Source organism: Tiliqua scincoides, chromosome 2 (genome assembly GCF_035046505.1).
Source record: "Tiliqua scincoides isolate rTilSci1 chromosome 2, rTilSci1.hap2, whole genome shotgun sequence".
Lineage (NCBI taxonomy): Eukaryota > Metazoa > Chordata > Lepidosauria > Squamata > Scincidae > Tiliqua > Tiliqua scincoides.
Window position 1 is genome coordinate 191946258 of NC_089822.1, and position 20511 is coordinate 191966768.

At 44.1% G+C, this 20511-nt stretch overlaps 1 protein-coding gene across 3 annotated transcripts in view; it reads left to right on the forward strand.

Moving 5' to 3' along the window:
* The first annotated feature begins 2314 nt into the window (after window positions 1-2314).
* RUFY1 (RUN and FYVE domain containing 1) overlaps window positions 2315-20511 on the forward strand; it is a 31548-nt gene continuing 13351 nt past the window's right edge. Inside the window, exons 1-9 of one of the 3 annotated variants that reach the window (XM_066615260.1) lie at window positions 11424-11502; window positions 12013-12090; window positions 12872-13045; window positions 14643-14760; window positions 15077-15178; window positions 15374-15497; window positions 17471-17532; window positions 19687-19752; window positions 20172-20241. In XM_066615260.1, coding sequence (XP_066471357.1) covers window positions 12889-13045; window positions 14643-14760; window positions 15077-15178; window positions 15374-15497; window positions 17471-17532; window positions 19687-19752; window positions 20172-20241 — 699 coding nt within the window. In that variant the 5' untranslated portion in view covers window positions 11424-11502; window positions 12013-12090; window positions 12872-12888. Of the gene's footprint in view, window positions 2579-11423; window positions 11503-12012; window positions 12091-12871; window positions 13046-14642; window positions 14761-15076; window positions 15179-15373; window positions 15498-17470; window positions 17533-19686; window positions 19753-20171; window positions 20242-20511 lie in introns of those variants that run through there. The other 2 variants (XM_066615263.1, XM_066615262.1) reach the window with 2 other exon arrangements.

A 20511-nucleotide genomic window follows, 5' to 3' on the forward strand; every position in this document is an offset into this window, starting at 1 on the left:
ACAGCATGCCAAAAATGCTGCTCCATTCTCTACCTTGGTATGCTATATGTGGAGAGGAGTAGGAAGATGGAATGGAAACAGAAGTCTAGAAGAGGAGAAGAGAACATCTGCCAGGAGGTGCTCTAGTCTAGCCCACTGTTCCAGTATACCTCTCTCTCTCTTTTTGCAAGTGCCACAAGTGTGGGGGAAGGAGGAGTGTTAGTGGCAAAGGTGGTGGTACCCCCTTCCATCCTGCAGTGTCTGGGGTGAAGGGTAGATCGTCCCCCCTCTCTTATCCAAGTTCCAAATTGCAACCCTTTTACTTTGTCCCACAGAACTCAATGAGAGCCTAAAAGAACCAAGTCAGCTCAGCCAGTTTGGACAGTACTGTCTGAACTGGCCTACCCATCATGCAGTTCAGGGCAGAGGTGTACACAATCCACTCTCCTTCCAATCCCCTAAGGAAGTGAAATTCATTTAAACTGCTCCCCTTCTCTCTCTCTCTCTCTCTCTCTCTCTCTGTCTCTCACACACCCCACATGATCAAAAGGATGAAGGTATGCCCTGGGTGGGAGCAGGATGTGACTGATCCCACCCTTAGTTGCACAGTAAGTGAACTGGCTCAGATGGTGTGGCCCCATAACTAAAACTGGTCCATTGAATACTATTTCATGCTGAATGCGATGGAACCCCAGAACTGGCCATTTGAAATAAACAATGCCAGAGCCTGTTCCCAGAAAAGGTTTTGCAAAGGTAATGGCATAATAACATAATTACCTGTGACCTGTTGCTGGATGACTGTAGATAGAAAGTGTGCCTACCCAATCTTGCTTCTCTTTTGGCTTGTACACATGTGAAACCAAAGCCTTTCTATTTTCTTGTGAGATTACTTCATTGAAAACAGGCAATACACAGAGATCCCTGACAAGGGGTATTCAAATAGTGAGGGCACGTAATTGCCTTTCCAAAGGTTGGGGTGTGGCACAGCTTCTCATCTAATTAGATGAGAGCAGTGCAATGTCATGTATGCACATTATCATACTCCACCCACAGAAAGTCAATTGCATTGAAACCAATGCCTCCTGTTCCTGTTTCTGTAGAGGAAGAGGACACGTGGAAAGAAAGCCATCCGAATCTCATGGCTCACATCTTGATTGCTTGACCCTTGAGCAGGGGCAGGCGGACTTTAAAATCCATCACAAACAAATATGGTGTTGGTGATCTCCACTGCCCGTAGAGGAATCCTTCATAGTGTCATTTACCACATATCCCACTAGGTGGCAGAGACCACTCATAATTGACAGTGTGTGTTTTCTTAAACCGTGGCTTGTACATGAGCTCCTTCTGCTTGGCATGGCAGAAATGAGGAACAGGGGCTGTTCCACTCAGAATTAATCTCCAGCGTTGCTAATGGACTGCCAGCTTGCTTTCTGCATTGCAAGGAGCCTGTGTGTTCCCAACTAGAGTTGGAGGCAGATCCAAGAAATTGCTAGATTGTATATTTTTGTTTTAAATAAATGGGGAAGTAGTAACCCATTTCCTCAATTTTTTTTTTTTTAAACTTTTTGCTTGCCCCAGTAGTGCAAACTGAGAATCTGAATTAGAGGAGGATCTAATGAAGGCTACAATCCCATACACACTTTCCTGGGAGTAAGCCCCCATTGACAATAGGACTTACTCCTAAGTAGGCATGTGCCCTCAGTCTCCATGAAGTCTTCTGGTGCACCATTTTAAGACCTGTAACCTGCAAACTTGGAGGCTTTTCCAGGACGCCCAAGTAGGGTGGAGGAAGCGGAGAGACACACCAATCTAGGGCGTCATGAAAACGCCTCCAAGCCTCAGGCTTGAACAGCCTCAAAATGGAGTGCAGGGAGTTTTATGCACACCCAGTGAGGATCCCCGCTTCCTGTTCTTGGTACCCAAACTGCTTCTAAGGCTTGGATGGGCACTTGATCCCCACTGAACTTTCTACTTGTTCCCCACTGAATTTGGGATTTACTCCGGATTAAATGTGTGTCGTTTAGTACTGTAAGGGCACAATCCTGACCAGGTCTACTCAGAAGAAAGTCCTATTTTGTTCAATGGGGCTTACTCTCAGGAAAGTGTGGTTAGGATTGCAGCCTATATCCCGAATTCAGTGGGGATCTTGCTCCCAAATCAGTGTGCCTGGGATTGCTGCAGAGCAAACCAAGTAGTACTGCTAGTATACAGAAGGACAAGAAGAGACCCTGGTGGGAATTCGGAGCCACAAGTGGTGCAGGACGGAGGGAAGTGGCCATTGGGCGCGACTGCTGCTGACTGGTGTCATATGACACACACACTGTAAAGATGGCCGAAAGGGAGCCTTGCAAAGTCCCTGCCGCGGAGCAGAAGGAGGACTTCGAAGTCATTGATCGCGCCCAGATCCCCAGCGCCTGCGAGCTGAAGAGCGATGGCAAGGAGAGGCTGGCCGAGGACTCCGGGTGGTCCGCCCCCATCCTCTCGCTGGCCAAGAAGGCCTCGGAGAACTTAGCAGTGAGCTATGGGAATGCCCTGAAGTCCGCAGCCTTGGCGGGGCTGGTGCCCAAACCGGCCAGCAATGACAGCGCAGCCAAGCAAAGTACAGTATCTGGGTTCTGTCGCTTGCTTCTACTGGGGGTCCTGGTGCGGGGGGTCAGCAGAGAGTGGCTGAGTGAGTGAGGAGGGGACCCAAACGTGCCCTGCTGTTGTAGCCCTACCAAGTCCTACCTCTCCTGAGATACCAGGGGTTAGTTTTGAAAAAGGCCAGGTGCCCCCTGTCAGGCCTGTTGGGCACTGGATACCCTTTACTAACCAGTGCTTCTCAAAGTGTGGGTCGGGACCCACTAGGTGGGTCACAAGCCAATTTCAGGTGGGTCCCCATTCATTTCAGTATTTTATTTTTAATATATTAGACTGGCATGTGACTGCATTTGGGGAAATGTGACAGATCTGTACTTTGAACAGGCTACTATGTATACGCTTTTAACAATGAGAGTCAACGGGACTTACTCTTGGGTAAGTGTAGTTAGGATTCCAGACTGGGATTGTTAAAAACATCCCTGCTTGATGATGTCACTTCTGGTCATGACATCACTTCCAGTGGGTCCTGACAGATTCTCATTCTAAAAAGCTAAAAGTTTGAGAACTGCTGCTTTATTTGGCTCTCACTCTTAAATTCCAAATTGTGGGGGCTAGCAGTGGTTGTCTGGTAATATAGAAAAAACACTCCGTACATGCTCTGAGCTGCTCCTTATCTGTTCAAGAAGAGTTGAGCACTGGCACAAGAAATAAAGCTCACAAGCTAAACCAGAGATGTCAAATGCATTTCATTCAGAGGGCTGAAGATGGCATTCATGGTGCCTGCTGAGGGTTGGAAGTGACATCATGAAGCAGAAAGAGATATCATTAAGCAGTTGATGTTCAGAAACAAGTTTTTATTCACAAGTAGGAATTCATTCACTGTACATAACAGAAGAGAAAAATGTGCAAATCTTGTTTATATTTTCAAGATATGAGAGAGCCCAATTATCAAGCTGGGAGAGCCCAATTATGATGGGACCTGAATAAATTGCTGCCAGGGGCCACATTCAGCCCACAGGCCTTATATTTGACATGCCTAGGCTAAACTTGCAATGGTCAAAATGAATGATTTTGCCTGGAACACACAAACTTTGCTTTGTTCCTGCTATTATGTTAATAGATGGGTTTATCTTGACAATAGTGACTTGGATTAAAATCTATTTGCAGGTATTTGCTATAAATCTAGACAATTAAACTTTCATTTAAAAAGCACTTTGAAGTTCCTCAAAGAATAAATTAGACTGGTGGATGTCAGTTATAACTTGCTTGTTATTGTGTATAACGAGGAGGAGGAGTATTACAATTTTGCAATGGGGGCAACAGTACAATCCATAAGCAAATAGAAGTTGAGGTATTTTAGTGCAGGTAGTTTCTAACTTAAGGATATCCAATTTACAGATGTCCCAATTTAAGGGCAGCTGTGTTGCACTTTTGTCCTGGGGCAGTCCACCTGCTCCAAAGTTTTTGCACAGATGCGATAGCGCTCATTTATGAGGGAGAAAGAGGTGCATTTTGGAAACGCAGAAATGGTGGGTAAAGGAGAGTCAGTACAGTACTTAATAGAATGGTAGTCATGTTCCTCTCCAACTAATAAAAATGCAAATTGGAACATGTAAAATGGAAAATGCAAGTAATACAGCTAAAATGCAACTAATACAAATGCAGGCCCCCCCATCTAAGCTGCTCTAAAGCCCATTTTGTACACTACACAACAACAACGCAGGGTTATCACAGAGTATATATTCAGTGAATATTTTATTTTACAGATTATTTCTAGATAGAAATATTCCTATACAGAAAGTTGTTCACAACTTTGTTAACATTGCATAACTAATGTTTCAATTTAAATACAGACATTTCTTGTATAGAAAATTTTAATGCTTGGGAAAAATGGGACAAATGCCATCTACATTGAATTAAATCACCTTCCAAGAACTCTGCTTCCAGGTATCAAAAAGCATTTCCCATTGTACAATAACTAGTTCAGATATCTGCCAGTGAAGAAAAGAAGCTTACTACTTCTGTACTTGGCAAGTCTTCCCAAAAGATGAACATATTGGATCTGATGGCAGATCAACAAGATACTTGATATGATACAGAGGAATGGTTAGGAAAAAGGGATTATGTTCCCTGATACTAAAATATGATATACTTTTTAAGTTGCTTAGCAATTAAGAAAATTCTGGAACTAATGGCGAAAATACACCACATGTAGAAAAGTTGTGGAAAACCCCATAAATGTGGTACCCCCTTACTTGAGTTCTAAATCAGAAATTGGTAGTATCAAACCAACAGGGAACTCCTGTGAGATTACTCTGAACCCAAAGCATTTGTATCTAGTACATTAAGACCGCACGCTTATAATATGAGCCTATGTATATTGAGAAGAAAGTTCCACTGAGGTCAGCGGGCTTTCCTCCCCACTACATGTACATAGGATTCCAACTTTACTTGGAAGGAAGACTTATTTGAAAGGAGGTCCTGCCTCTAAATATTTGACAAAATAGGTATCAAGACAGGCAAGATGATTAAACATTTTATTCTAAAAATGAGATGTTCCCACCTAGGAATTTGAGAAACATATTGGATTCTGTATGCAGGATTAACACCATGGTTTAAAAACAAAAAGGATATGTTGCAGAAATTGAAGGCATCCTGTTATTTATCTGTGTCATGATAAACATACTATATATGTATCAAACCTGAGAACTAGAATATTCTAGCATTTCCGCAGTTGAGGATCATAGATTTTTATGGACAAAGACAAATTCATAGATTCAAATACTTCATGGTTTGAACTGAGGAGGGTAAGCATGTGTGCATGCATGTCAGAGATGGGCAAATCCAATGCAGCTTGACTCAAGTTGAGTCATGAGTCTCTGCCCCCTTTAACTCAACTCAAAAACAAGTCCTAATGGGCGGACTTTCCAAGTTGTCCAGAGCGTTTTGGGAACTCTAAAAGACTTAAGTCCTGAGTCTTTTCTGTAAAAGTCAGCTGTGGCTCCATGGGGGAAAAAACGGAACTGTTGACAGGGGTGTGTGTGTGTGTGTGTGTGTGTGTGTGTGTGTGTGTGTGTGTGTGTGTGTCAAAGTTCTCTTTAAACAGTCCCCTGGTGTTCCTGCCCATCCCATCAGTAAACAAAAGCCATGCTGTTCTTCAAGTGAAGGCAGTAGTGCAGAACATGCCAATCAGTTCCTTCCATACAATCAGGGCCTAGGAGAGGGGGTTAAAGGGGGTAATTTGTACCTGGGCCCAGGGTCAAAAAGGGGTTCCAAGAGCCAAAGGATTGGGCCCAGAAATTTCCTGAGATCTTACAATTTCCTATCTACTCAGACTTGTTGCCCGCACGGGTTGCTGGCGACACTACCATAACTAGGGATGTTGGGGACACTACTGATGCCACATGGGTTGGTAGACATGGGCTCCAAAGACTTTTCCAGGTGTCTCTACCCTCCCCCTCCCCTGTTTTGCCCCTTCTGCCTCTATTCTGCTTGCCCATCACCCCTCCCCCTTTGCAAAGGAGTCCAAAAGAAACTTTGTACTCCCTGATAAAATTCCTCTCAGAGACCCTGCATACAATTCCCAGCCGTGATGAAACCTACCCCCTTTCACATCACGGGCACTCACGAGAGAGAGCACGTGCAGACCAACTGTTGTAGCATGGGAGCAAGTGGTGCAATGAGCATATGAGCCTTGGGTGATTCATTTTCTATTGTTCCAGGAACCACCTCTCCTCTGGCTTTCCCCTCCTCCTTCTGCCCCTCCCTGCTTGCAAAATCACTAGTCCCTATGGCCAGAATCCCCTTCCCCTGTTTGTGAGGCTCCTCCTGTCCCCCTCCCAGAGATACAAAATCAGGACACATCCTTTGTTCAGGGGATAGTCCAGGGGACAAGAAGAAGCATCTCCCTCCCCCATGATCTGGACACATGCAGCACCCAGCTAGTTACTTCTACAACACGATACCTTTTAAACCCAAACAAAAAAATTAACTGTTTTCCTCCACCTCCAGCCCCTGTCTCTGCCTCCGGACTGAACATAAGTGCCCTGTTGCTGGTTGCTGCTGCTCATGCCGTTCTGAATGTCCAGATCACCACACGAGGTCTTTCAGGCGACACCAAAGTGGTGCAATATCAGAGTACACAAGCAGCAATCCCAAGCCATGTCTGGGCACCTCAAGTTGTCCAAATCCATGGCGCTTTCAGAGTCAGGTGCCTCAGACTTGAGTGTTTGCCCACATCTTTGACACGCTTGCCTCAAGTCTGCACTAGTCAGCAAAAAACGTGTTTTTGTGACTCTGACTCAAATCACTTAACTCAAGTTCCCATCCCTGATGCGTACTATATTCACATTACCAAACACATCTTGAGCACTAAGACATAGACTAAGACAAGGTTACTCCCAGATGTGCAGTTTGAATAATATGGGTAATTATTTCTTTATAATTTTTATAAAGAAAATTATATTCTTTATAAAAAAAGAATAATATTTCTTTACTCAGCGCGTAGTCGGTCTGTGGAACTCCTTGCCACAGGATGTGGTGCTGGCGTCTAGCCTAGACACCTTTAAAAGGGGATTGGACGAGTTTCTGGAGGAAAATCCATTATGGGGTACAAGCCATGATGTGTATGCGCAACCTCCTGATTTTAGGAATGGGTTAAGTCAGAATGCCAGATGTAGGGGAGAGCACCAGGATGAGGTCTCTTGTTATCTGGTGTGCTCCCTGGGGCATTTGTTGGGCCGCTGTGAGATACAGGAAGCTGGACTAGATGGGCCTATGGCCTGATCCAGTGGGGCTGTTCTTATGTTCTTATGGGGAAAAGTCTCAAGGTTTTGAGAAAAGCAGATACTATCAGATCTAGTAAGAGTCTCTTTACAAATGAGAATTCATGAACAACTCTGAAATTCAGTTAAAGTATCATTCTAAAGTGTGAGCTGGAATGTCCAATAATACTAAGTATTTCCCCACTGATTTCTGCACATTTGTCCTTTTAATATACATAACATTGATAACTGTTACCTTTTCATGGTATCATGAAATGGCTAAATAAAATTTGCTTATTTTATATCAGTGCTCTGTAATATTACTGGCTTGTATTGTTGTCCAGTAAGATACAGCCTCTTAAGCAAGGAATTATGTGGAATATACAGGTCCAGACTATTTATACACTGATTTTTTATACACAGATTTGATGCAACACGAATGGCCCCTGCAAATGAGAAAGAATGTGCTGATCCCTGGAGAAGGGGAAAATGCATCCCTTTAAAATCAGTTTTAGAAACTGAACAGTCCTTTAACAATAGCCTCCTTAATGAGAGAGAGAGAGAGAGGGCAGCTGGCTGGCTCTCCATCAATCCTCATCTTCCCAGTGGACTCCTCCCTTCCCCCTGACTCCTGTAAGCTCTCAGCAAGCTGTAAGCGCTTGCAGGAGGACGTATTGATGGATTGTCTTGTTAATGACTCTTATTTTTAAATCAACAGAGCAAAGAGACTTTGTTTTTTAAATTGATTTTCTATAGTGCGTTTTTTGCCATCCACATGAGTGCTTGGAAGGGAGCCCATGCGAATAATTAGTCTCAACCTGTAGTTTGTTTTGACTACTGCACCAAGATATACTCAGTAACATTTTGGAGGATTTTCTCCAGATTTACTAAGGTTATAAATGAAACCTGAAATATTTTACTTTGTTTCAGACTATTATGTAGTTTTAGAAATAGGCTACCTCAGAATGCCAGATACAAGGGAGTGGTACCAGGATGCAGGTCTCTTGTTGTCTTGCGTGCTCCCTAAGGCATTTGGTGGGCCACTGTGACAAACAGGAAGCTGGACTAGATGGGCCTTTGGCCTGATCCAGTGGGGTTCTTCTTATGTTCTTAAAAATTGGATTATTATTATTAGCATTAGGAAGCTATTTAGACTGGATCAATATTAGAAATTGTCGATTCTAGTTGATACAAAACGATATACAGGTGTGCGCCACTTAATGACAGTGATATGTTCTCCCATTCCCTTTGTTATGCGATTAGGTTGTTAAGCGAACATTCAGCCCAATCTAGTGCCTTTGTTGTGTAAACAGACACTCCCTGCCAGACACTAGCTGGCTGCACAGGCTATTGGAGATAAGATTGCCTCTTCTTTGCATTAAGAGCCTCTCTGTTGTGTAAACAGATACTCTGCTGCAGGCTATGGGAGACGCAATTGTCTCATTAAGAGCATCTTTATTGTGCTTTGACCACCATCATATATGCGGTCTGTCATTAAGCAGAAGGTTGTTAAGCGGTGGATGCCTGTCTAGTGCACCTAAATATGCCAAATTTGAAAATGTTTGAGGTTGGGGAAGATGAGAAGAAACCAGCATTTCTTATGGAAAATGTTCTAGGAAGGATGGTATAGAACAAACAAGGTACAAGTTACTTTGTAAAGTTTCTGTTTCTGTAATGGATCATCATTATTTACCAAAAACGCTCTTCTAACTGCATATCAGAATAATGGGTAGGGAAGACATACTGAAACTGTTAAAAAAAACAAAAAACATTGAAACTTGTAGCACAGCATTTCTCAACATTTATCCCGTTGTAGCACTTCGCCTGGTCCACCTATTGGAAGTACCACTGGAAATAACTGGTGATTACATCATTGCCTGTGACTTCTGGGTAGGGAGGCCAGATGCGACATGGTAAACATCGGTAAGAGGCCCAAGGTGGATGAGAGGGCATTTTTGAGTCTGCGCACCCTGCCAAGTCTCCTACTGCTGTCTGTCATGTCACATTGCTGGTCTCACGGCCAAGTGGCAGGAGTTGGGGTGGGGGGAGTCTGGCAAGTACTACCAGACACCACTTCCAAATATTACTGGTGGTACCCATACCACTGGTTGAGAAACACTGTTGTAACACCTTAAATACTAACAAATGTATTTTAGAATAAGCTTTGGTTGCCTAGAGTCCACTTCATCAGATTCATGAAGCATTATCCTGAGGGTGACACTTGATGGATCTGATGAAGCGGACTCTAGGGCAGTGTTTCTCAAAGTTTGTCCTCCTCCTTCACATGGTCCACCTATTTGAAGTACCACCGTAACTGGCAATGACATCGTTGCCAGTTACTTTTGAGTTGGGAGGCCAGATGCAATGTAACAAACACCAGTAAGAGGCTCAGGGTGGATGGCAGGGCTTTTTTGAGCGTGGAAAAGTTTTTGCAGTCTGCCTGCTGAGTTGAGCTGCCTACCGCTGTTTGTTGCACCTTGTTTGTTGTTCAGAGGTCCTGAGAGTACCACCAGACACCACCTCAAGTACCGCTAGTGGTACCTGTACCACTAGTTGAGAAACACTGTTCTAGGGGTACCAAAGCTTATGCTAAAATAAACCTGTTGGAGTTTGAGGTGCTAACCAGAGTCTGGCTTTGCTGCAGTAGCCCTCCTGAGACTTTAGATGGAGCCTAGAGGCTTCCTCTGATTACGTAAGGATTGGCTGCAGTTTTAGAAAGTGTGGTGGGGAATAGATTGCACAGGGTTGCCTCCCCTTCTTTTTCTCTTCTGACAGGCTTCATATCCCTTTCAGGGTGAAATCTGGCTTTGAAGGAAGGAGTGGCTGAGAGAATAGGAGATGCCTTGATGCAGTTATTAATATGCAGCACCATTCCCAGTGTTCAAATAGACCAGGGACATGCAGTGGGGGGGGGCACGCAGGTGAGGCAGAGCCTCCCCACTGGGGTCCTTCGAAAAGTGCCACTGCCCTGTGAGGCACCCAAGCAACCACAACCCACATGCAGAGCAAGGAGGGAGGGGAGAGCATTGTGGGTTGTGGTTGTGGTTGTGGGTGCATGGGTGCCTCACACGGGGATGGCGCTTTTTGAAGGACTCCAGTGGGGAGGCTCTGCCCTCTCCTGCCTCACCTGCCCCCCCAAATAGCCCCTTCGCATCCTTTGTCTTGCAGCCCCTGATAGATGGTCCTTGAGGATGAGGAGGGAACCTGGTGGCTGGAGAGAGAATTAGTGACCTGAATGTGGATGTGAATGGCCTGAAGTGACTATTGAGGCGATGCGCTAGGAATAATATAATATATAATAATATACAGTATTTATATACCGCCTTTCTTGGTCTTTATTCAAGACTTTATTCAAGGCGGTTTACACAGGCAGGCTTATTAAATCCACGCAGGGATTTTTACAAATTGAAAGAAGGTTCTCTCTTTCAAGAACCACCACATTCAAGCTGTTACACTCCGATCTGGTTTAACATTCTGGCCTCCATCCTCCCACGCTCCGAGCAGATGGAACAGCTCAGCTGCAGCTTGTCAGCTGCTCCAAGGTCGCACGGTGCCGGTGGCCTCGAACTGGCGACCTTGTGGATGTTAATCTTCAGGCAAATGGAGGCTCTACCCTCTAGACCAGACCTCCCTGCCTAGGAACGGGAGAGAGGCGGTGACTGCCAGCCTAACAGGCGCACGGTTGCCTCACTTCGAGTGGCGGGGAGTTCCGCAGGCTGAGTGGGAAGCACCAGGGCAGGCAGGGAGATGACTCGCGTCTCCAGAAGGGGAAGGCAGCCAGAACAAGGCGGAGAGTCCCGGTGAGAAGAAGGGAGCTGAGGAGGCTGCGTTGCCACGACAACCAGAGAGCTCCCAGCGCCTCAGCCCCACGAAGTGGCAAGCAGCTAAAATGGCGCCGCGGCCTCCTCCTCACAACCCCCTCCCCTATTTGTTTACGAGACCGCATCGCTGCTCCAGCTCCTTTCGGAATCGCGGTGGGGGAGGGGCCTCGGCCTTTTTCTAACCAATAGGAATCGGAGAGGGCCAGATCAGCGAGTGCGACCAATCGGACATGTCTCCCGGTGTTTGATTGGCCTGCACGAAGGCGGGGTCTGTGGCCTGGAGCCCGTCGCCCAATGAGGGCACTCTCTCTCCGCAGGTAGAGGGGGAGGGACGTGTTGCTCTGGTAACGCAGGTGAAGGTGAGAAACCAATGGGGAATGAAGCGGGAGGGAATGTTGAGGACTCTACCCCGGGGTTCTATTGGGGGGGGGAAGTGGAAAGAGCTTTCCTGGGGCGTCCCAGTTGGGAGAGTGCAGCAGTGCCAGAGTCTCTCAGTCACTGCCTCCCAGCACAGGGCTTCTTCCTCTGCTCTCTTTCCTTGGCTGCCTCATGGCCTGAGCAATTCAGGTGGCATCCAGACAGACCCCCTTGCTGCTTCCAAGGACTGGGCTTTCCCTCTCCGGCTGGCCAGCAGTTGTTTCTGTGGGCTGCCATCGCCTCAACCAGTGTTTCCCAAACTGTGAGTCGGGAGGGACCCACTAGGTGGGTCGCACTACACCTAGCACAGCCGCCATTGAAAATAGATGTGACACTGGAAGGGGGGGGAGGGCTGTGTGGTTATTTTGCTTGTGTCAAGGCTTTTTTTCCTTTCTGAATCACTTTGCTGTGACTGAGAAACAACCCAACTTATTGCTGCATTCTCTGGACAGGCTCTGACGTCCCACTTCCTGCTTGATGGTGTCACTCCCGGCCATGACATCACTTCCAGGTTAATGACATCACTCCTGGTGGGTCCCAGGCAGATTGTCATTCTAAAAAGTGGGTCCCATTGCTAAAGGTTTGAGCACCACTGTCCTAAATTGTTCTGCATCTATTTGTGGAGAGCTGTGGCGGATTCAGACAGGGATGCAGACACAGGATCAAAATATTACAGAGACCAGGATGGAAATGAACTATATTGCATTCTAATCATTGATGGAAAGTTTTAGAAACTGAACCTCCGTGTCAACAGCTTGGTTTTGAGAATACCCACCAATACATATGCAAACCATATTGAATCGCAGTTTATCATGCCTCTCTAGAACAAATCAGTTTCATGCACACTTGCTGTGCTACCAAAATAACTGTGTATGATTAATATATGAATTGTATGAACATAAGGACATCCCCACTGAATCAGGCCATGGGTCCATCTAGTTCAGCTTCCTGTATGCAGCCCACCAAATGCCCCAGGGAGCACACCAGACAAGAGACCTGCATCCTGGTGCCCTCCCTTGCATCTGACATAGCCCATTTCTAAAATCAGGAGGTTGCACATACACATCGTGGCTTGTAATCCGTAATGGATTTTTCTTCCAGAAACTTGTCCAATCCCCTTTTAAAGGCATCTAGGTGTCATTGAAGTTGGGGGCATGAATTTGGGGTAATTCTGGTTTTCCGGTAATAATGCTTTGAAAGATGAGTATTGTGCATCTTTATATTACAATATATCATCTGTGTGGATTGGTATGTTGAGAATACATCTTGCATATCTACTTCAGTTCTCTTCCTTTGTGTGTGTGCGTTTAGTGGCCAGATACCACACGATGGAAGAACGTTCAAATCTTATGAATATGATGAAGCTGAGCATTAAAGTCTTAATCCAATCAGCTCTGAGTTTGGGTAGAACTCTGGATTCCAACTTCCCTCCCTTGCAACAGTTCTTTGTGGTGATGGAGCACTGTCTCAAGCATGGACTTAAAGGTGAGTTTTTTTCATTTGCATTTTGGTTGCATTCCATTGCACCTTGAATTTACATTTTGTATTGATGTAGTTTCAAATATAAAATTAATCATAGGCAGATAGGCTTTTCATTCACAGCTCCTTAACCGTCTGTGTCTACTCAGTCTGTGTCTACTCAGAAGGAAGCTCCACTGAGTATAGGATTGTAGCCTAAGAGTAGGTTTTCTTTGCTGTGACTTTCTCTCTGACAGTCCAGTCCTATGCATGTCTACTCAGAAGTAAGTTCCATTGTGTTCAGTGGGGCTTACTCCCAGGAAAGTGTGTATAGGATTGTAACCTAAGTTGTGTTCTTATAAATACAGTATAGTATAAGAATTTCAGTTGCTTCTGTATCTGTTCCATAAGAAAATGGTTAGAAGCAGTAGTGGATAAAAAATAAAAGAACATCTGTGTATTAAAGGGAACTGCATAGTTTGACTTGTTCTTCACTTAACCTCTGCTTACCAAAGGAAAAGAAGTGGCAGTAAAGCAAGTTTTTCTTCACTCACTGGACAAGCTGTTTTTGTGTATCCAGTTCTGGGATGTTGATATAATAATAATATGCAGCATTTATATAGCACTTTCTCAATTTTGAAAGCATTTCAAAATTTATTTCACATTTATTCTTTTTTGGATAATGTATTTACAACAGCCCTATAAGGCAAGTAATGATTATCCCTGTATTGTGGCAGAAGACACTGAGGTTCAGTAGTTTGCTTAATAGTGACTTAATTAGTGCAAAAGTCACATTTATATCTCTTTTCTACTTGTGTGCAAATGTGAAGGCGGGCATAGTTCAGTAGTAGGGAGCTCCAGTTTCAGTCCCTGGTATCAACAGGTAAGATTGGGAAAGTCTGTCTGAACCCTGGAGAGTTGCTGTTGGTCAGTGTGGACAATTCTGAACTAGCTAGACCAGCGGTGTCCAAACATTTTGGCAGGAGGGCCACATCATCTCTTTAACATTGTGTCGGGGACCGGAAAAAAAAATAGAATTAATTCACATTTCAAATTTGAATAAATTTACATAAGTGAATATATTAGAGATGGAACTTATATGAATGAAAGAAGGTCCTATAAAAGGCCTTGCACAAAGCAAGGTCGGCCTTTCCTTCACTGCCGCTGCTGTATCACAGGCATGAAACAACAAGCAGTGGAGGGAGCCCTCATCCCACAGCTCACACGAGAGGTCCAACAGCTGCCCTGATGCTGGGAGCAGTTGTGTCAGGCCAGCATGGGCTCAAGCAAGTCTCTGGAGGGTCATTGGAGACTGGGGGCTCCCTGCAGGGCAGAGTGGGAGTCCCCAAGGGCTGCAAGTGGCCCCCGGGCCAGGGTTTTGGCAACCATGAACTAGACCAATGGTCTGATGGTGTAAGCAGCTATGAATGTAGTTAATGCTGGCTAGACAGTCTAAAATTGTAATTTTAAAACCAAATGTTCATTCTAGTGACAGAAGATTTTACATTGCAAAATGTGAAAAAAAAAATGCCATTACTCTCCATTTACTTTTTGTGAAAACTTGCCTTTTGTGCATTGATTTGAAGTAAAAGGTAATGATTACTTATTTCCATTTTTTGTGTAGCTAAGAAGAGTTTTATTGGGCAAAACAAATCATTCTTTGGACCTTTAGAACTGGTGGAGAAACTTTGTCCAGAAGCAACAGATTTAGCAACAAGTGTCAGAAATCTGCCAGAATTGAAGTGAGTTGAAATTGATTCAGGTTTGGGTGAAAAGGACAGCACTTTACAAAATGTGTGTATATTAATTATGGGTTAATTTGGCTGGATTAACTTAATTTCAGGTTATAGATGGGCAATTGTTATTGGTACACCTGCTTAGTGAAGAATTTTCAGAGCTGATGCCATTGTAGCGTACACTCAATAAGAACCTGTGTATATTTCCCTATGTCATGCAGTGCATTTACCAGTACAGGAAGGTCCCCATATCTGGCCCCACTTTGAAAAGCCTTACATTAAGTGATTGACGTGTTTGACTTACGTTCTTATGGAATTGTAGGACTCCAGTAGGAAGGGGCAGAGCTTGGCTTTATCTTGCTGTCATGCAAAAGAAACTGGCAGACTACTTGAAAGTACTCCTTGACCACAAGAATCTGTTGAGGTACCTTTAATTTTATTTCATAATATATTTTGCTGTACAGAAAGAGAATCACTTTAGGGCAAGTACATGTATTTTTTAAAGAAATGGATCACACGTGTTAACCTAAATCTGTCTTAAACTGACCCATATATTCTGCCATAGTGGATGATAGATTAAAAAATTACTACTTAAGTGATCTTTTTTTTTTTCCTCTAGTGAATTTTATGAGCCTGATGCCTTGATGATGGAAGAGGAAGGAGCAGTGATAGTTGGTCTCTTGGTAGGGCTGAATGTCATTGATGCAAATCTCTGCTTGAAAGGAGAAGATTTGGATTCCCAGGTGAAAATCAGCCCTTAAACGAATAGCTCTCTGATATATAACCTTATTAGTTGAAATATGGAAGAAAGTTCAGGCCTGATGTAAATCAGTCGTAGCATGGTGAAAATTGACAAATCTGTATGGCAAGAGGATGTACTTATACAAATGGTTTGCCCTGTGAAGAAAACTTCTGCAGAGTGAAAAATCAACCACATGATAGCTTCTCTGTAAACTGGCCTTGGAATCAGAACTTTCAAAAGCACCCATATGAACTAACAGCAGAAGTGCAGTTGATGGGGCTGATTCTTGCTTTATATTTTGTACTCTGGCATTCATATCAGAGTCAAAAAGTACTCTTGTTATCAAGTCTGATGACACATGAAATTCACTGTACATCTTCTGGAAATAGGGGCTTGATGCTTTCATAATTGTTAAAACACTCAAAAACAGTAGGGTACATACTCAATTTTATGTGCGTGTGTGTCTTGATGACGGAGACAAGTTTTTTATACTTTTGCTTAAACCACATAAGTACTAAATGTAAAGTGATGATTTCCCAATGGAACTAGTTCTTGGTTTAGAACAGTGGTATTCAAAATGGGGCGTCACGATGCCCCAGCCTGTGGGTCCTGGCCTCTGCCCCCTTAAAGGGCAGGGGCAGCCAGGAGATAGGAGAAAGGCAGTGGTGTGATCCGCAGGATCGCGCCGCTCAGGGGAGCTGCAGGGCTTGGGTGCACTTGCCCGAGCCTCCTGCAGCCTCCTGGGGGTGCAGGGAGCCCTGCGCAACCTTCAGCAGGGCCCCCAAGGTCAGGAAAAGTGAAAGTGGAGCTATAGTGCCCTGCTCTGCAAACCGGAAGTGGAGCACGATCGTTCCTCTTTCCCTTCTGATGGGGCTGCAGGGACTGGGGTGCACCCTCCAGTCCCTGCAGCAGCCATTCCTGTGTGCGGGGAGCCCTGTGCGAGCGCCTGCAGGGCTCCCCAGGTCAGGAAAAGGGAGAGTGGGGTGATCGCACTCCGCTTCCACTTTTGCAGAGTCAGAGCAGATCGCTCCACTCTCCCTTTCCCTGACCTGGGGTGCCCTGCAGGCGCTCGCGCAGGGCTCCTCACACACAGGGACGACTGCTACAGGGACTGGTGAGTGCATCCCAGTCCCTGCAGCCCCCTGAGCGACGCGATCCTGGGGATCGCGTCGCTGGCTTCCCCCTGCCCCTGATGCCTCCCCCCTGCCCTCGCAAAGACTTACTGTGGGTTTCAAAGTCCAGGAGAGTTTGGCCTTGGCACTCATGCTAAGGTGTCACCTATACCTTTAATCATAGTGTAGCTGGAAAGGGCTTCACACATTATTTTTCCTGTTCCTGTAGCTTTATTGTGGAAGAAGCTGCACCTAGTGAACATCTTCCAGTTAACAGTATAGAAGCTCTTCTTGTGTTTAGAAATGGCAGGACTATTTTATGTGCAGTTAAAAATAAAAGCAAAAAGGGTTTATTTTGTGTAGTACAGAGATGCAAAATAATATTGAAATCTACCTCCAAGTTCCTGATGCTATTGAAAATCCTTGGCTATTGTTGAGTGACAGCATTCAAAGTGATACATTTATATGAGTGATGCATTCAAAGTTCTTTTCTATTTCTGCAATCTAGCAATAATTGCTAAATATAGTTAGGGAACTCATTAGAGTGAGCAGCAAAAACTAAGAAGGGGGGCAGCTTGCTTAGTGGTTCAATGCAAGATTGCTTTAGGGAAAGCAAAGAACCCAATGATTGAGTTCAGTCTGGGACCAAGAAAATTAATTTACCATTGGAAGAGTCTCAAAGACAAATATCTACCAGAAAGACAAGCATGGTGTTACACCAGCCCTTTAAGCCAAATGTATTTGAATGTGGAAGAGGAATAAGAAAGTAGGTAAAGCATAGCTGATTGCATCAGGGTGTTGCCCACAGTATTGTAAACTTAATTGGATTTACAGCCATTTTACATCTAATTTGTCTTTTCAGGTTGCTGTGATAGATTTTTCCCTGTACCTTAAGGACCCAAACAACAGTGAAGGTGGCAAAGAGTATGTATGGCTGAGCTTCTGTTTTTAATGTTTATTTTAACAGAGAACTGCAAATTGTAGGAGTTGAGCACAGCTAGTCTTAGTACTGACCACCCACCTAGATTTGATGAAAAGGAGAAATAGAACTGGTTGTCATCAGCACATTGATGACCCCAAACTCTATACCCAGTGATAACTCTCTTATTTTCATGTATTTCCATAACACTGATAGCTGTAGAAATTCCTGCAATTGCTTAGAACCTAATTTCATTATATCATAACAGTAACCTCTCCCCTCCCTTCCACCTGATGACATGAAAGAAAGGTGATCACTTTGCATTGGTGAAGGTAGGGACTGAGTGAAGCAGAGGACTGACTGATGGATTGTCTTCTTAATGACTCTTAACTTATATCACAAAAGTCAGCAAGGCTGTTTTTAAACCACTGGAGCAAATAAACTTTGTTTTTTAAATTGATTTGCTATAGTGCATTTTTTGCCATCCATGCGAGTGCTTGGCACCCAAGCAAATAATGAGGCTCAACCTGTAAATGCTTATTCTCCAACCTGCGTTTTTTCCAGCAAATTTGCTTATGGTTCCAGAGCCTGAGAGAACAAATTATCGGGGGAAGGGATTGTATTTTTAGGGGAGAATTATCAATTAGGGAAGGGTTCAGTCCTCGTCCCCATACTGCTAATTCTCTTCTACAAATGTTCCCCAGCCCCTGTATTAATGTTACAAGGAGCAGGGTGACCAGATAAAATGGAGGACAAAGTGCCTGTACCTTTAACCATTGTATAGAAGAGGGAATCTTGGCAAGTGCAGATTTTTAAACACTTCCATGTTGAGCAGCACCTGCCAACATTCCCTCTTCTATAAAGGTATAGGCACTCTGTCCTCCATTCTATCTGGTTGCCCTGCGCAGCAGTCCCAGACTAGTGGCAGTATAATTGCATGCAGCTTCCCCACATCTTTCTCTTCTTCCCCCACCTGCCACCAAACACCTTCTTCCTCCTGTTAGATGAAGTGACTGCTGCACTGGGTCACTTTTGCTGAAAGCCCAGCTGGAGAGAGAAAAATAGCAAGCAGTCTCATTGCTACTAATATTTTTATCCTACCCAGAAAGCACTTAGAGTTATGTACAAAACTTTTGACCTGCTTCAGCCCAGCTTAAGAGCAAGACTGAATGAGATTGCCCTGACAGGTGAATGTTTGGGGGCATCTGATGTTCTAAAACAATGACATATAATTAGAAAACGGAGTTTGGAAACTTGTGTTTGCCTCTTTGCGTTTTCACCTTTAATTACACTGGCCAACAAATTTTTATAAAGGTAATGCCCCCAAGATTAGTAATTTCTTATTGATTTTGAGGTGCTGAGTACAAATATGACAATGAAAATGCAAAATTGGCTACAAATTGTGAGAGATCCACAATAGACTATTCCACAGACATGTACTGGTGAATGTCTTCATCTTTCCCACGACCTGTGTACACAATATACTGTGAATCTCCTAAACTAGAGCTAATCAACAGATTACATTGTTATTATCGTGTTCAACACATCAAAATTAGTGAAGACTAACTTACAGTTGAATTTCAGTATTTGTAGGGGTTCTGTTCCTAGGACCACCCCCCATACCACAAACTGCTGATCAGACCAATTTTACCTCCAGATGCAACCAGAGATGTTCTTTTCATAAAAACCAGGAGTGCCTTTCCAGCATCTCCAAAGGCCTTTTGCAGCCTCTGCGAGCCTCAGAAAGCCTCCCAGACATGATCAGAGAACACCTGCTCAGGCCCAGCCCATGAGCTCAGGCCCAGCCCATGGTGAGTTAAATCCATGGGTCCTGAATCTGCAGATAAGAAGGACAGACCTGCATTTTCATTTCAGAGGAAAATGGTGCATTGTCCAGAGTTACATGCAGAAAAACACTTGCCTCTTGATCATTTTGCTGACTTTCGTTTACACAACTATATGATCCCCTTTTTTGTTGTATCTTGTCCCCATCTTGTTGAGGCCACATTTGCCCCGACTGAGGGAACGGCACGTGCATCCTTGTAATTGCATGTAAAAATGCACGTGCATTCTTGAGTGACAAGCTTTACCTAATATAAATGTAATAAATGAATGAATAGCCATTCTGGGGGAAAAAAATCATCTTTATTTTAAATCAGGGATGGAGGAATGACTGCTGTGCTTGATCAAAAACATTATGTTGAAGAACTCAACCGTCATCTAAGGTAGGATTGTTTAATATATCAGGTTTTTCCCCCCACATGTGCTAGGATCACAATATAATGCCCAAAGAATGCTATATTTGTGGTGACCTGCGCATTTCCTTCTTCTATCTTGCTTTTGCTTTATAGTGCCTGATTTTACTGGCCTCATTTCTCACTCCTCTGTACTTTCTCTCCCTTTGCTTTCAGCCCTGTAGCACTGATTTGTATTCTACATCTCTTACATCTGCTTAAAATATAAGTTCTTGGTCACAGCCCATTCTGGAAAAAAAGCATGTTCTACTTCTCTGAGGGTTGATATAGAAAGTGAGAATTGTGGGCACTAAAAAAAATGAATTGGAAAAGTGTAATATACATTGGCTACAGTTTTAATTGGGCTGACATAGAGTGGATAAACAAATGATGCTAAACTTTTACCACAGTTGCACGGTTGGAGACCTTCAGACCAAGATTGAGTGCTTAGAGAAAACCAATTCAAAACTCCAGGAAGAGGTTTGTGGTGACTTTAAGTTAATTTCCAAACTTCACAGTTTTCTCTTATACATTTGTTGAAATTGGGAATCTAATCAGTGTTCTTACAAGGATCAAAGAAAGCAAAAACTCCAACAGAATGTTCAGGGATGTTCAGTGAATGTTGGCTTGTTCTCAGGGAAACAATACAGATCACCTGTTTGCAAATACAATCCAAGAATGCATTTGTGGTAATTGGACTCAGATGAACATTCGCAGGTTAACAGTGTGGGCAGTTCTGTGCTAGGATTC